The sequence below is a fragment of the Siphateles boraxobius genome, unplaced genomic scaffold (assembly GCF_051911475.1).
Source record: "Siphateles boraxobius isolate OS27281-9 unplaced genomic scaffold, OSU_SipBor_1 9, whole genome shotgun sequence".
Lineage (NCBI taxonomy): Eukaryota > Metazoa > Chordata > Actinopteri > Cypriniformes > Leuciscidae > Siphateles > Siphateles boraxobius.
The window spans coordinates 29,352,360-29,368,638 of record NW_027509219.1 but is presented as its reverse complement, the minus strand read 5'-3'; the positions used below and the strand labels follow the sequence as shown (position 1 = coordinate 29,368,638).

At 36.0% G+C, this 16,279-nt stretch overlaps 1 protein-coding gene across 2 annotated transcripts; it reads left to right on the top strand.

The window, feature by feature from the left end:
* The first annotated feature begins 63 nt into the window (after positions 1–63).
* sap30bp (SAP30 binding protein) lies at positions 64–15,129 on the top strand. 2 transcript variants are annotated; one of them, XM_077224368.1, is made up of 11 exons: positions 64–196; positions 1,051–1,175; positions 2,141–2,185; positions 3,988–4,030; positions 7,587–7,675; positions 10,921–11,012; positions 11,120–11,180; positions 11,259–11,310; positions 11,403–11,461; positions 11,602–11,686; positions 14,161–15,129. In XM_077224368.1, exons 1-11 carry the CDS (start codon positions 97–99, stop codon positions 14,337–14,339), a joined length of 930 nt encoding a protein of 309 aa, XP_077080483.1. In that variant the 5' UTR covers positions 64–96; the 3' UTR covers positions 14,340–15,129. The 2 variants fall into 2 exon arrangements, with proteins under 2 accessions (XP_077080483.1, XP_077080482.1); XM_077224367.1 differs by having other exon boundaries at positions 14,158–15,129.
* Positions 15,130–16,279: the final 1,150 nt, after the last annotated feature.

Sequence of the window (16,279 nt, the reverse complement as noted above, 5' to 3'; positions counted from 1 at the left end):
CCAAACAGGCTTGCGTTTTCTACGCGACGCGAGTTTCGAAACGCCGAGCGTGCGCAGATGAAATATAGCCCACAACGTCACTGATATGCGCCAGCGATGAACATGGCGAGCAGTAAAAGAAGTGCGCTTCTCTCTTCACTAGCTGCTTATGGGGATGATTCAGAGCAGGATTCAGATCCAGACACAGATGATCAAGGTATAACATCTAATGAATGTTAGGAAAAGCATGTAAATACTGGGGGTTTGTAACACTGATGGCTTTGTTATTGTGGTTAGGTTACGTATACCCCGCTACAAATGACAGCGAATCCGATGAAATAGACAATATTTACATGTAAATAGCTTTTTTTGTGAAATATATTACTGTCATGAGCTGAACTACCTACTTCTTGATGGTTGGCTAGTAAGAAATTATTATTACGACGAACACTTGCCCGTGGAGTGCTGTAGAGGGCACTACGCATAAAGAGACTCGTTCCCTATTTTATTTACTTCATGAGAAAGAATTTTTTTTAAAGCTATGTTCTTCTGGTACTTTATGTAATATTTAGTGCTGGGCAACGATTAATCGGATTCGCATCCAAAATAAAAGTTTGTGTTTAACTTGCATATTATGTGTGTGTGTGTGTGTAGTACTGTGTATTATTATTTTGAAATACAGACATATATATGCATGTATATGTTAAAGAATTTTTTGCAGGCATATACTATATATATATATATATATATATATATATATACACACATATTTTATATATAAATATTTTTTTAAATGTATACATGTGTGTATTTATATATATATATATATATATATATATATATATATATATATATATACAAAATAATTATACACAGTACACACACACACACACACACACACACATATTATGTAAACACAAACTTTTATTTTGTCTGTGTGATTAATCGTTGCCCAGCACTAGTAATTTTATGCTTGTGACGTTCTTTGTTACGACTGTAAAACGACTGTAACTTGGTTTTAACCTATACTGTCATCAGAAAGATCTCATATCGTTACTTTTTGTTCTGCAGAATCAGAATCTCACGGTGGATTGGTGTCGGCTAGTTACGGAGAGGATGACGTGAGTCGTGTGGAAGAGGCAGATGAGAAGCCCTCGGAAAATGAGGAAAGTGATGAGGACAGCACTAGAAATTCGGTCAGTTTTCACCGTATCTTTTTCAGTATAGGTTTTTCTAGTGTCAGACCATTACATTCACATGGAATCCTATTCCTCAAAATGATCCTTCACATTTTTATATTTTATATACCTTTTTTATTATTATTTTTTTAACTAGAGGAGACTAGAGCCAATTGTAACAAAAGGAAATTGTGGCAAAAATTACTAACACACACACACACACACACACACACACACACACACACACACACACACACACACACACACACACACACACACACACACACATACACACACACACATACACACATATATATATATATATATATACATATAAAATGGATGAATAATTCCAATGTAGGCATACCATTTGTTCTTAATGCACATTATTCCTGACAAGTAATAGAATTAATGCCATATACAGGTTAGAAACTATTTCATAATACACAATAAAACACACTGACATGTTGTATTAAATTAAATATTTTGATCTAGTTTTTCTCATTATTAGTCATTAAGACATGGTTTCACAGACAGGGCTTAGGTTAAGCCAGGAGTAGGCCTTTGATAAATTAAGTACCTTTTATAAACTCACCTTAGAAGAAAAAAACGTTGCTTGTGTGCATCAGTCAGTCAGCATCAAGTCAGTGCAAATTGCTTTCAGTTAAGACAGTTCAAACATGCATTTTAGGACTAGGTTTAAGCCTTGTTGTGAAACTGACATATGTACTTGTGGCACATATATGCTTTTTATATTAAAATCTCAAAGTAAATTTACTATTGCCCCTCTTCTGTTAATTTTGATTTATTTCCCTCCAATTCAACTCTGATTATTACTGAATTCCCAGTTAGAACTGAATTCCCAGTCATTCTCTGAGAACCATGTTTGTAACTTTGCACACCTGAAGGGGGCGCTCTTGAATATGGTTTGGTAATATGGTTATGTGACTTTGGTGACCCTGTTTTTTTTTTTGTTTTCATAGGAAGAGGAGGAGTCGGACTCAGGGCGGACCCAAGATGATGTGAAGGTATTTGACCCTACCTAAATTCCCTATTCTGGGTATCAAACTCAAAACACACCCTTCCTAAATTTACTGCAGTGTTATGATTGGTCTCAAACCAAGAGAACACCGCATCACTCCATCTGAGGAACATGTGTGTTTGAACTTGCAGAGAAGGGTCGTATGAGTAGTACAGCATGTCCTTAAACATCAGGTTTATGCACACTGCAGGTACTTATGTTATACAATCATTTTGAAATTGTGTGTCAATTTAATATATCCTTGCTGAATAAAAGTATTCATTAAAAAAAAAAATTACATGGTGCTTTCATGATAGTTTTTGAAAACGCATTAATGTTGCTGTTTTATGAACAGTATTTCTTATTATTAGTTTGAATACCTAGAATCTAAATTCTAAAGTAACCTTAAAGGAATTCAGATGTGCAAAGCACTGCAGTGGCAAGTTATTTCATGCACTGAAATTACTTTTTCACAATAGTAGCCGGTGATGTTGCATCAATTTAGAGCCACACCCCAGAGAGAGAACACTGTTCTTCACAATCACTAAATGATATAAGACATGTTTTGTAATGAGCTGTTTAAATTATGATGGTTTAATAAGAACGTTTTCAAATGTAAGAGTTGTAGTGCTTTTTCTTTTTATGTGGGTTCAGTTCATCTTTGTCCTTGACTGTTTTTCACCCCAAAAATGACTATTCTCATTTACTCGCACTCTTGTTGTTCCAAACTCATATGGTGTTGTTTTTCATCAGGGCCCAAAAAGGGGAATAGTTTTGTTACAACTATTTTTCACAGAAAAAAAGAAAAGAAAATAAAGCAGCATTTGTGTTTGGAATGGCATGAAGGTAACAATTCCTTTTAAGCGCAGGCTATAATCTTCACTTGCTTAAGTGTCTTATAACTTTATTATTCAGACATTTTTTTGTCTTCAGTGTTGTTAAAGTGTATGCGGGGGCATGACAATGAAATAGCGAGGGGTATCTCCTTTAACCCGTAGTCCCATTTTTGGGCTAATCTAAATGAAAAAGACCCCTTTTTAGGCAGGCCCCCTGCCTCAGTGGAGATGGATGGGTCCTTTTTTTGTGTCTAGAATTGTTTTGCCTTAGTGAGTTTTCGAGTGAAAGGACTGTTGTTAGGATTTGCGCTTTTGGCTACTAGAGATTCATCTCTCAGTGAGTCAAATCTTTCTCTCTGTGCTGTCCTAGACACATTTTCTACTTGGGCGCTTTTACGAGACGATTCTTCCATCTGCACATGCTGTTGCTGAGTGACTGTATCTGAGATTGTGTAAAGGAGGACAGTGAATAGAGACCCGGTGTATTTTTCAGCCTAGTTTTACTACTCAGGGCTTTTGCACTTTGGTGCAGATTTCATCACGCCTTGGTTTTTAAGCTTCCCAGGAGAGACATTTTGTGTTTTAAAAGCTACAGCAAAGGATTAAACCTATTCTCTTTCGAATAGTTAGTAGTTTATAAAGATATGCGTTAATGAACACTTATATTACGATATATTTACGTAAAAATATTTGAAAATAAAAAACTGTTTATCCTTTGTCTCTTCTGTTGGAAGTTTTTGGAGCTTACACAAGGGGGTGCTAATACTTTTGTTAAATCAACAAGCAGTCACAGTTATTATTTGATGTTGATATTGCCAAAATGGCCAAATATCATCTGATTAAATGGTTTTAAAAATATATCACTTGGTTTATCATAATGTGGATGGATGTAGAAGCTTACTTGAAAGCGGTTACGAAATCAAATGTTTCATTGATTTTCAATATGTGTGTTTTACCCTTTCTTCTATTATAGGATGTCCTGGAAGTGGAGATTAAAGACCCCAATGAGCTTGTTGGTAAGTATCAAATTAATCAAGTATTCCCTCATCTTCAAGTAAAATATCTTTCCAAAGAGATGGTAGAAAGCATTGATGTGTGCTCCAGCCAACATGGTGCAAGAAAGTTGCTGAGGTGTGTGTTTATGTACTTTGGCCATACCCAGGAAATGAGTGATCCAGGTTGGATTGCTTCAGTTCTGTATAATGGCAACTCTGTGTGATATTAGTTTGATTATAGTGAGACCTCAGGATCGTTACTTTCTAAAGTCATCTATCATATATTTTGACGAAAATGAATAGCATTAGCAACTGAAGACGCAAAAAGCACTTCAATTTTAATGTTTGTTCATCAAAGTCATGATTTTTCCTTACATTTCTATGAGTGTATTTTTATTTTTCCACTTAAGGCCCAACATTAGACAATGTAATACATGCAGCCTGCACTAGAAGTTTGGGCCCCTAAACTTTTATGTATAAAAACTGTATTTATAATGCCACATATCTTTCTGATGCGCTCAGAGCCAGAATATTCAACTTTTACAATTGTTGGGAGTTACAGGAAACAAGACATTTGGACGAGTAACTGAACGTTCCACTTTGTCTTGTTTTTCTTCACATTAAAATGTGAAAAGATCAGAATAGACCGTAGAAAGGAAGGTCTTGCTGGAGACTCAAAGATTTGCTTTGTGGTTGGGAGACAGAAGATCTTTACATTCGGCTCTAATTTTCCCTCCTTCTCTTTTTTGGAGTCTTTCTGAGACGGTAGTTGGTGTATGGGCTTTGTGTGTGATGGTGCCACTTGTTTGGGTGAACACTGAGCTCTGAAGATGCCTGAGAAATGAGTCATGTACAGTTAACGCGTGATTACTCTGATGGAGAGGAAATGACAAATGGGGAGAGATCTACTGCTCAAAAATCAGCTAAAATCGCACTAAATCATATCTGGAATAAGAAAGCTGGCTTGAGAGCAACGGTGGGGGGTTTTAGGGGTTTTATAGAAGATCCCTGTCTTGCCAACATTCCTGTGCACACTTGCTGCCTGCTGCTACCACATTTACTCTAATCACACTGTAATTAAGACATGTGTGAATGCTTTATAAAACACAGCTTTCAGACCAACTACAGTTGACAGCCATAAATACAATCGCAAAGTAAATTGACAATATTATATCAAAGTGTTTACACTTTCTAAGAAAGTATTAGTTGTGTTTGCCTTTGTACTAGTTAGCTGCCATGGTGGTTGCTAATAGGTTTGGGAAGAAAATAAAATTCTCGATTTTAATCGATTCTCATTTTTATGAACCGAAATCGATTCTTAAATTCCGAAGAATCGATAATTTAGTCTATGCTGTTTTCAGAACATTGTAGCTCACCTACAGTACCATTCAATAAATCGCAATAAGCTTTGTTACTTTTGATGTGAAACAAAGTCTCAGATTTCAAATTCTGTCCATTTTATTTATGAAATTAAAACAATACCATTTTGGCACTCTTTAATATGGCGCGGAAGATCGCAGATCAAGCGAAGCATCAGCACGAACTTAAGTGCACGTGCCACGGACGGATCATCTCTTCCGCTTTACTACAACAGCGCGAAATAAACATGAATGAACATCAGAAGGTATGTTAAAAGAAACAGTACAACTTAGCGAAATCTGTATCATATCTCATGTAATCGCTTAATCAGGTTTCAACCATGGAAAGATGTCAATAAAATGGCTTATAAACAATATCCAGAATAATCAAAATCAAATTGAATAGGAATCAAATCGCAGGATTGTGAATTGAAGTTTAATTGAATCCTGAAATTTGTGTCAATACCCAGCCCTAGTTGCTAGGTTTCTTGGTGGTTGCTATATATATTGCAAGGAACATAAAATACATTGTTACTATATATAATCAGCCATCAATAGTTTTATATTTATCCATTATGTCGTTCACAATGCTTCATGGGAGTGTAGTTCTTTCCATCATTAAAGCCAGTAAGTAGATGGCCTCCTATCTTTGTCCTGTTGTACTTTTGTCCGATTTTGCTTTAAATCAAAGGTTATAATGTTGTTATTCACCTTAAAAGACCAGGGAAAAATACCAAGGTCACTGAATAACCCATAATTGCACTGTTGAACAGGTTCTTCTTAAATGTAAGCTTATGGGACTTATTTTTCCTTTTTTAACATCCGCCAGGTGAAAAATGGCAAATCTGATCATCTTGAGAAACTGCGCAATTTGAGGTTTCATTTATGTAGCAGTTATGAATCGACTTCTAATACTTATGGTTAGGAATTTAGAAACTCCTAATCCTAAGTATGAGGAATAATAATAGTGAATCTGTTTATTTTAAATGCTATCGGTGTGTTATATTCTTTCCTACCTCTTTCTCTTTAGAGTAGCTCTACAGGTGTGCATGACCTGTTTTGCCAAATGGTTGTTCTCAAATGTTCATTTTGCGTAAGGCAACTCTGATGAAAAATTATTTTACCTTTCCGAAATTCCGAATAGGTTTCCATCGCTAGAGGGCCTGTTTCTACATGTTTATGTCTGTGTGTCTATGCATTGCTTTGGGAAGTGTGCCACTTCTAGAGTGCTCCACCCAGCCCTTCCCTGCTTCTGTGTGTGTGTGTGTCTGTTATGTGTTTTAACAAACGGAGGCATGTTTTGGCCCACAGTCGTTGCCTCAGACCTGCCCAGAACAGCGGCCAGGGGGTGTGAGAGAGGCAGATGGGGGAGGGAGGGTGTGTGGGATTGAGAAGAGAAGAGGTGAGGTGAAAGGGAATTCGGCTGTAGCCTGTTCCAACCAGTATGGTTTGAATAGTGTTCACTGCTGCATGTGTACGCAACCACAAATTCCATTTCTTCGTAATTTGCTCCAGAGATGTCTGACAGACTGCTGATAGACACTTCTTGTTTGAAGGAATAAAGAAAAAATACAGAAATCAGTTCTTGCAAATGCTTGCGAAATTGTAGTAGATTAGTGTCATTTTAAAAATGTGAAAATGAAAAATTAGCTTGAGGTTAAAGTCATACGGAATCCAGAATATTTGTGTGTTTGGAAACTTTATACCGCTGATGGAAGAAGGATTTTCTTCATGATTTAGTTCTTTTATTTATTTATAGTTTTATCTCTAGTATGTGCTCACTTTTTAAGTTGGCAATAATTTTCGTTTGTATGAAATCTGTAAAAATCTAAATCAAAGAAAAATTTAACTGCACAACATACAAGCCTATTGAAATATATTTTATTTTAAAAATAAACCAAAGAAAAATTGTAACTTAAATTATTATAAATAAGCTTGCACTCTATATATATATATATATATATATAAAATACAGTATATACAGTATATACATCACTCAATATACCTTACCAACTTGCTAGATATAACATGCACAGCAATGCCCTGGCATCCTAGCAGAGAGTTTGAATGGGCAAGCACAACTATATTTTCTTGAAAAAATGTAGTTTGTGTTTATGAGCATATGATTGTCATTACTCTATTGCAGCGCACCTGTTTAAAGTAAATTGTAATATTCATGCATTTAATTCTTCAAATGAGTATTTTCTTCTTCTTTATAGCACAGTTTTCAGAGAAGGTTCGGAACATGTCTCCTGACGAGATCAGAATTCCTCCTGAACCTGCCGGGCGTTGTTCCAGTCATCTGCAGGTGAGATTGTTGCTCTGTTCTGTTTGAGATGTTCTTGACCTGCTGCCATTGGGTTCAATGAGAGTCCTTGTTTTTGATAGATGTTAGTCTCAGCTGCAATCAGATAGCTTGTCCGCTGACCATTCACAGGCTTATGCATATTGCACAAACAAATAACAAGACTGGGCCAAAAACAATTCTAATCTGATTGGTTGGCTGCTATGCAATTTCCGGGAGTCACACGCAAAGCTGTGTTAAAGATTGCTGCACTGATCACATGTTATTGAGGTCCTTTTAGTTATAAATTAGATCCCAAAGGACACTTACATTTGTGAAAAATTTGAACTTAACCAATGATTTTTTAACATCATTTTTAACAGATTTTTTTCAACACATCTTCCACTCCTTTTGTGGAAATTGTTGCATGATTATTTGAATGAGCGCTTATTGACTTTGATAATAGACTGCTGTATAATAATTTCAAATTTGTATGTAAACATGATGTATGTAAACAAATGTCAGTCAGATGGCCTCTTCTGTAACACTTTACAATAACGTCTCATTTGTTAACATGAACTACATTAGTTAACATGACTACAGAATTTTTAGGCTAGTCTTAGTTAAAGGTCAATTCATCGTACTAATAAATGTTTTAAAATAAAAGGGTGTTTCTGTTAAAATTAGTCAAAGCACTGTGAACTAACATGAACAATACTGTTTTTATTAACTAATATTAACAATTATGCATGCTGTAAAAAATATTTTGCTCGTTAGTTTAGGATGTATGCTGCAAAGTAGACTTTATGCCGATTGTATTCTCATGCTGAAATAGGGTTTAATTAAGTCATCATCCATATATACAAACAGTGTCTGCTACTTTTATTTGCATAAATACTTGAAGCTAAAGTCTGGATTATTATAGTTAACTAAAACTAAAACCATAAATTCCATTACTTCAAATAAAATAAACATTTTAAATGTTTTTTATTTTATTTTCAGCTGTTTGCCAAGACAACATTTCTCATTTTCATTTAGTTTAAAATAACTAAAATGACTTTTAAGTACTAAAATAACAAACAGAAATATAGTATAATGCAAAATATATAGACAAACAGTTTTATTATATAAAATGAATAAAACTGACAAAAATGCACAGCAAAATTACTAAACCTTTAACTAAAATTAAAATGAAAACATGAAATACAAAAATAAATACAAAATACTGGTTGAAAACTAATAATAGTATCTTAAATAAAGGGATAGTTCACCCAAAAATGAAAATACTTACCCTCATGTCATTCAAAACCCTTAAGACCTTTGTTCATCTTTGGAACACAAACTAAGATCATCATCATCTTCCGCTTATCCGGGGCCGGGTCGCGGGGGCAGCAGTCTAAGCAGAGATGCCCAGACTTCCCTCTCCCCAGACACCTCCCCCACGTCGCTCCTTCAGGCTGAGCCAGGCCGGGCCCCATGGAGGGAGGCTCGCCCCCCAGGCGCTCGCATTCGAGCCCCAACCCCGGGCCTGGCTCCAGGGTAGGGCCCCGGCTGCACCATGCCGGGCAACATCATGGTCCTTGTTTTTAATTCTAGCATAAAGGGTTTATGAACCGCTCTTAGTCTGACCTGTCACCTAGGACCTGTTTGTCTTGGGAGACCCTACCAGGGGCATATAGCCCGGGACAACATAGCTCCTAGGATCATTCCGGTACTCAAACCCCTCCACCACGGTAAGGTGGTAGTTCAAGGAGGGGACAAATAAAGATAATTGATTCAATCTAAAGAGCTTTCTGCCTCCATATACATACAGCAACTCAATTTCCACTTTCAAGCCCCAGAAAGGTAGTAAAGACAATGTTAACATAATCCATTTGACTACAGTGGTTCAACCTTAATTGTATGAAACTATGAGAATATTTTGTTCGCAGAAAATAAAACAAAACCTTTCTAGGCCTTGAAAAGTGGTAGTTGCGTTGCTGTATGTATATGGAGGCACTGAAAGCTCTTAGATTTCATCAAAAAATATCTTCATTTCTGTTCTGAAGATGAACAAATGTCTTACAGGTTTGGAACAACATTAGGGTGAGTAATTAATGACAGAAATTTCATTTTGGGTGAACTAACCCTTTAAATTAAAATTACACTGGCTAAAACAACATAGACTGTGCATGCAAATAAACAATATGATAGGTGCTTCTCATTCTTGGTGAATTCTGAATTTTCCAAAGAATTAGATTTTTTCTTTTTCGTATACCAGCTGAAAAACATTCTCTCAGCTGCTCTATTTTTGTTGGACTGCTCCACTTTGTCAACAGTCATAAAAGAGATCATATGAGTTCATTGTTTTATTTCTTGGCAATGTCTTTAAAACCACATGTTCAGATCCTGGCTGGCATGTTTTATCTCAGGGTGTGGCACTGGGAGGCTCAAGGGGGTGGAAGGTTGTGGGTGTCAGTCTTTCAGGTGTTTTGCCTCACCCGGGGGTAAGGACTGGGAGTTTGCCCTAAATCATGCAACTTGCATCCTGTCAGAACATGCACAGGGATTTAAACATTTGAGGTCAGTGATGTCAAAACCATGTTGATGCTGAGGTCACATTTGAACATATTTCTTTAGAATAATGTGATTTGTTAATATTTATTCATATCTCATTGTCAAATTCTTATTAATCATACCACTTCCTGTTGTCGCTCTGTCTCTCGTGAACTGTTGGGGCAGGTGTGCACGGGTGTGGTTTTCACACTTACAGCCTAGTACTGATAGATGGGCTGTGCTTTTCCACGTCATGATTAATATCCTGTCCTTGTGGCTATGCTTTTATCACTGCTCAGACATGATCCTCATTCCCTTATACACCTCATTTGGTCTTCCTGCTAACTTTCTTGTAGTACATTTTGTACAAATGAAGATCAGTGTCTTAACTGTCAACAAAGGACTTTTACTTTTATTTGTCTTCTTGGAATGTGAAGGAAAACTAAAAATGGCACATCTCCAAGTGCTTCTTGGAGTCCGGTTGTCAAAAATCACCCTCTAGTTCTAGAAACTCACAGTTGTACAAAGACTTTATTCATTCCTAGTGTCTCAAAACACTTTGAGAGAGGATACAGTACTTTACTTGTTTCGTAGTGCACATTTTACATAAACTTGCATTAAAAAATTTAAAATAGACAATTTGTTTATTTAGCAAGATCATGCATGCTCTTGATCTCAATAATGATAGGAAAAATAATTAGATAATGAGACTGTTGTACCTTTTCTGTTTGTAGGAAAAGATCTTTAAACTTTACGAGCGGAAGCTTCATGGAGACTTTGATACAAACAGCCATATTCAAATGAAGAAAGAGTTTCGCAACCCAAGGTCTGGAGATAACAAGTTTTAATGACCCACCAGACATAACCTGATGCATGCAGATTATATTTTGATAATTTTATTTGTTTGCAAACTAACCATGTGTTTGTTTATAGTATTTATGAGAAGCTAATCCAGTTCTGTGGAATTGATGAACTTGGAACCAATTATCCAAAGGTATGTAATGCAAACTTTTAATACCATGTAAACACACATTGCTGTTTTATAAACCTTTTTGTGTTTACTTCTCCATAGGACATGTTTGACCCCCATGGCTGGTCAGAGGATTCGTATTATGAGGCACTAGGTAAATTTTGCTTGAAATTAAATTTGACATTTCAACTCATGAATTAAATTGGTTACCATCTGTTAACCATTTGTGTGCTATTCTCTCCACAGCCAAAGCTCAGAAGGTGGAGATGGATAAGCTGGAAAAAGCCAAAAAGGAAAAGACCAAGGTTAAAACCTTGAGGCACTCCACTTATTCTTATTATTCTTATTATTATTTTTATTTTTTTTAATATTATAAAAGTTTTCTTTCTTCTATATGGGCCAAAACATCACTGACGGTTACAATGTTTTACTCATGTGTCTTTAGATTGAATTTGTGACGGGCACTAAAAAAGGCACCACTTCTAATGCAGCAGCTCTGGCCACAAACGCAACAACTGCCTCATCCACAGGTACAATGCATGATTGAGTGTTTGATGCAAAAAGAAGGGCTTTAAAAATGTAAAGTGATGAAATTGCAACATAAATGGGCAATGTTATTGTTGTATAATAACAGCCTATTATACTTATTATTATTATTATTAATAAAAATATATATTACCAAAAATATAATAAAAAAATAGTTTTTAGGTCAAACAAAGTCAGTATGGTCTTTTTTTTTTTGAAAGACCTCAAGGTTTTAAGGCTTTTACCATTTAAAAAAATAAATATTATGCTTTTTTTCAACTGTATTATTCAGCATTTATAAAAGAGTTTATATAAAATAAATGTACGCTCATGTCACTATTCGATACATATCACGGTACTGAAGTCACGATACGATATTATAGCGATACTGCAAGACATGATAAAATGTTCAAGCAACACTTAGTACGATTTTTTACCTTAAAATAATGTTTCCAAAATCGTTTCAGTGGTTCATCAAGTTGTGACATGGTGAAATGCACTAATGCCACAGCTTTGCGGTCCTTTATCTGATATATCCACGCTATGTAAGATTGCCAGATTGGGTCGCGTTTCTGTAGTTCTAATGAGACCTAAGAAAACTACTAATTTGACTTGCTTTATGGAAAGCGTTACAATTGCTCGTTTGTGATGTCGCAATACATCATACTTTCATAAAATCATGAATCATACTCTACCTTTTCTGTGGCCATTGTTGATTCCAAAGGCGGTGCTGGATAAACAGGGCATGCGTGCGACAGTAGGCTGTGGTAGGCTAAATTATTTACGACAGCGGTAATGGACAATTCCGCTTCCAACCTGTAGGGCGACCGCAGAAGAAAGTTACTTGGTGCTGCTTTAACAAAAAATTTACTGCTAAATTTGATACATTGTGTGTGTAAATGAATAGGCTCGGACTTGGTGCTGGAAACCCAAAGCACAGGACAATAGAGACACCAGAATAACAATAATCATGATTCTGAAGCTGAAAATACTGAATTATTTTAGATGAATATGCTTGTGCTCTGTCACTGATTAGATATATATATATTTTTTTTTTACTGGTAACAGAAGACATTTGGCATTATCAGGACCCATAAATATTCCCCCATTGGTTCAAACAAAGTATCGAAAAGCAATCATATTTGTTGTATTGAACAACAGTGATAAAATACATAAAATACACAACTTATGTTCATCATGTAGTATAATAAATGCCTCCAGAGGACACCAACGCTTTGGTGATTGTTGTTGTTACACTTTACAACATGATCAAATAATTTTTTAATATTGGCCTAACAAGATTTAATTGAGGCCAAACAAGATTTAATTAAAATCTCCACTTAATCTTTGATATTTGGCATCTTCTTTACGATAGACATGCTACACACTGTAATTTCTTGAACAAGAACATGTGGACATTAAAACATGCAAACTCCGAGCGAGGGTTTGAACTTTTATTTGAAATCACGATGAACAACAGTTTGCTTATTAAGAAACGTATTGATGTATTCTCCTGTGTTGGCTAAGGTTTATAAATTATTTAAGCATTCCCAGATGAACGTTATAGCAGCATTTACTGTGAACGGAGCCACTCTGAGATGCTGGAAGAAACTCGTAACTTGCTTGCATGTAAATAATTAAAGCGCCACGCTTCACCCTGAAACCCAGAGCGCATATATTTATTTAACCAAATCCCAGCCTTTGTGATTTCACAATAGCACTATGCTATATTATGATTTTTAAAGGTGCATTGTGTAATATTTAGGAGGATCTGTTGATCTATAAAGACCTTACATAATGAACCGTCATGTTTTTATTACCTTAGAATGAGCCATTTCTATCTACATACACCGTGGGTCCCCTTACATCGAAATAGCCATCTTGCGCTATTTCTACAGTATCCATAAATGGACAATGTTTCGTCACTATGTTGTTCTTCGTGCAAAGAAGCAAGCTAAAGTCAGCGAATAAAACACTGAAACAATGATGAACAAGTAACAATGATATTTGCAGTAACATAATTTTACTTAATTAAGTAAACATAATTTCTTAATTTATCTTTGTAAAGAAACCTCATTGCTTAACTGGCTACTTTCTGCTGTCTCAGACGACATATTTTCCTGTCGGCCACCGTAACTTCTGTTGGTTGCAATTTTCAACCTCACCACTAGATGCCGCTGAAAATCACACACTGCACCTTTAAATGGTTTTGATATATCATGCAGCCTTTGAAAAGGTCTAATAATGCCGTTCATGGATTCTCGTCCGTGGAATGCACAACTTCCATGTTTTGACAGTTAATCGACAAGGACAAATTGCAATCGAGGATTTTTTTAAATCAAGTACTCTAATTTTATTGAGAAATTGTGACAGCCCAACATATGTTGAATTATAATTCAGTCTTTGTTGGTTAGTTTTACTGCAAACAAACCTACCATTAATTCTAGTTGAATTAAACCTAAGTGCTATGACCCAGCAGATGCTCAGAAGAGGAAGAGCAAGTGGGATTCAGCAGTGCCAGTGACCCTGGCACAACCCGCCCTCCTCACCACCACTGCCACCCTCCCTGGAGTCGTCTCTGTGACCACAACAGCCAGCGGCACCAAGACCACTGTCATCTCTGCAGTGGGAACCATTCTTAAAAAAGCTAAGCAATGACATGAAAAAAAGTGTTGAAAATTAGTTTGCCAGATTGATAGTCAATGGCAGTTTCACATGGAAAAGTAACAGGTTCTGCTGTTTTACTTGAGCAACAGCCAGTTTTAACTGTCTTGCAACTGGAATAAATGGTCTTTATCTCATTTTCAGAAAGAGAATATTTTGGATATATCTTCATAACGGCATAATTGTTCCTGACGTTTGTGTTCAACTTTGACTAGCATTCATCCGACGGTTGATACTTTTTTTGTATTTAAACTTCTTGGTTGTCTATGCCCAGATGTTTTCCATTTATTTCATGTATGTAAAATTATCCTGCAGCTGTCATTCATTGCAAGTCATCTGCACTTAATGTCCAACATATGAAAACTCTTTCAAACTTGCAACAATTTGTCGAGTAATTTTGCATTTTATTTTTCCTTTTAGTAATCATTCATTGTTTGATAGATGACCAGTCAGGTTTGCCTTCTATCTGTTGCCATGTTCATGTTTTGAATAGGTCACATCTCACAGAACACCAATTAAACATCACTGGAGTATTCATACAGTTTTTTTTTATTACAACTGATCAGGACTAATTGACTATTATTGCATTTGTTGTGTAGACAGAAGGTGGTCTTATAATTTGGTGCAAGGTCATTTTTAAACTTTTTTTTGTCATTTCTGTCTTTTATTTAATTTTAGCAATGCAAGTAGGGTTTGTATTAAACATGTAAATATTAAAACAACCCTGTGGCTTCTCTGTAGCTCAGCAGTGTAAAAAATAAATGTTTTTTTGTATTCTTGCAAAGCTGTTGAATTTATAAAACTCTGCTGTGTTTAATCCAAATCTGGGAGGATCTGCCTCTGGGATGAAGAAACAGAAATGGGATGTCAGGTAGTGTTAAAGAACTTTTTGTGGATGAGGAATGTGTTTTTGGGTTCTGAAATTGAAAGATGGTGTGCATTTACTAGATGGATTACTGATTTATGTCTAAGCGATACCTTTTCCATTCTGAACTTGAGCCATCCAAGCTTCTGTTCAAGCTAAAAAATACTGTGCAATGAGATGATTTTCTGGCACTTTTCCTTGGTCATATTTAAAACCTTCTGCTTGAGAATGTGTGGGTACAGCCTAGTTAAAGATCTGGGGTGGATAATCAGAAGGTTGTGGGTGTAAACTTATGTCCCTTGATCTAGACACTTTACTCTAATGCTTTCTGTACACCTAAAGACTTTGAAAAGATTTAGAAAAGACTTTATAAGATTACCAGCTCACATCTAAAGACTTGGGTTCACAGTTTTTAGTCTCAGACTAAAGACTTGCGATAATATCAAACATGTTTGATGTGAAAGACTAGAGAAAGACTGGCATAAATCTTGTCGCCGACTGCAGATTATCACCTCACATTTAACGATCGAGAGGACGGGAGCGCGCCGAGAATCCAGTAAGATTCCTAAAGACTGCCGGTCTTTAGTCTGGGACTGTGAAAATCCTTTGGTGTACGCCCGGCATAAGTTGTGGTTACTTCAAAGCCCCTTTCACAGAGATTCCAGAAAATACAGTGATAATGTGTCCCGGGATTGTTCGATTTTGGTTCATTCACACTTCCAGTGATTTTCCGGAATCCGTGTGTGCGTTCACACACATCCCATAAAGGTCCTGTAAAGACACATGACATTGATGTGTCTCTGCAGCTTTTTAAGTTTGCTTATGATCTGAGTTCAGAACCAGCGTTGAGAACCACTGCTCTAAGTGGAGTATTCTTTCGGATAAAACCTTGTGCAAATGATCAAATTAGTATGTTACATTCAAACCTATGACATGTTAATTTCTTGTTAAACCGTAAAATGGTTAACTTGCACTACTATTCAATAGTTTGGGGTCTATTCTAATTTAAAAAAAATGTTTTTAGAGAAGTGACATGTTCACCAGGACTGCATTTATTTTGTCAATTTAT

Coding starts and splice junctions, on each gene's coding strand:
- sap30bp (XM_077224367.1), top strand. CDS start 97: ATGAACATGGCGAGCAGTAAAAGAAGTGCGCTTCTCTCTTCACTAGCT. Junction 11,181..11,258: donor TTGGAACCAATTATCCAAAG/GTATGTAATGCA, acceptor ACTTCTCCATAG/GACATGTTTGACCCCCATGG. Junction 11,311..11,402: donor TTCGTATTATGAGGCACTAG/GTAAATTTTGCT, acceptor TTCTCTCCACAG/CCAAAGCTCAGAAGGTGGAG.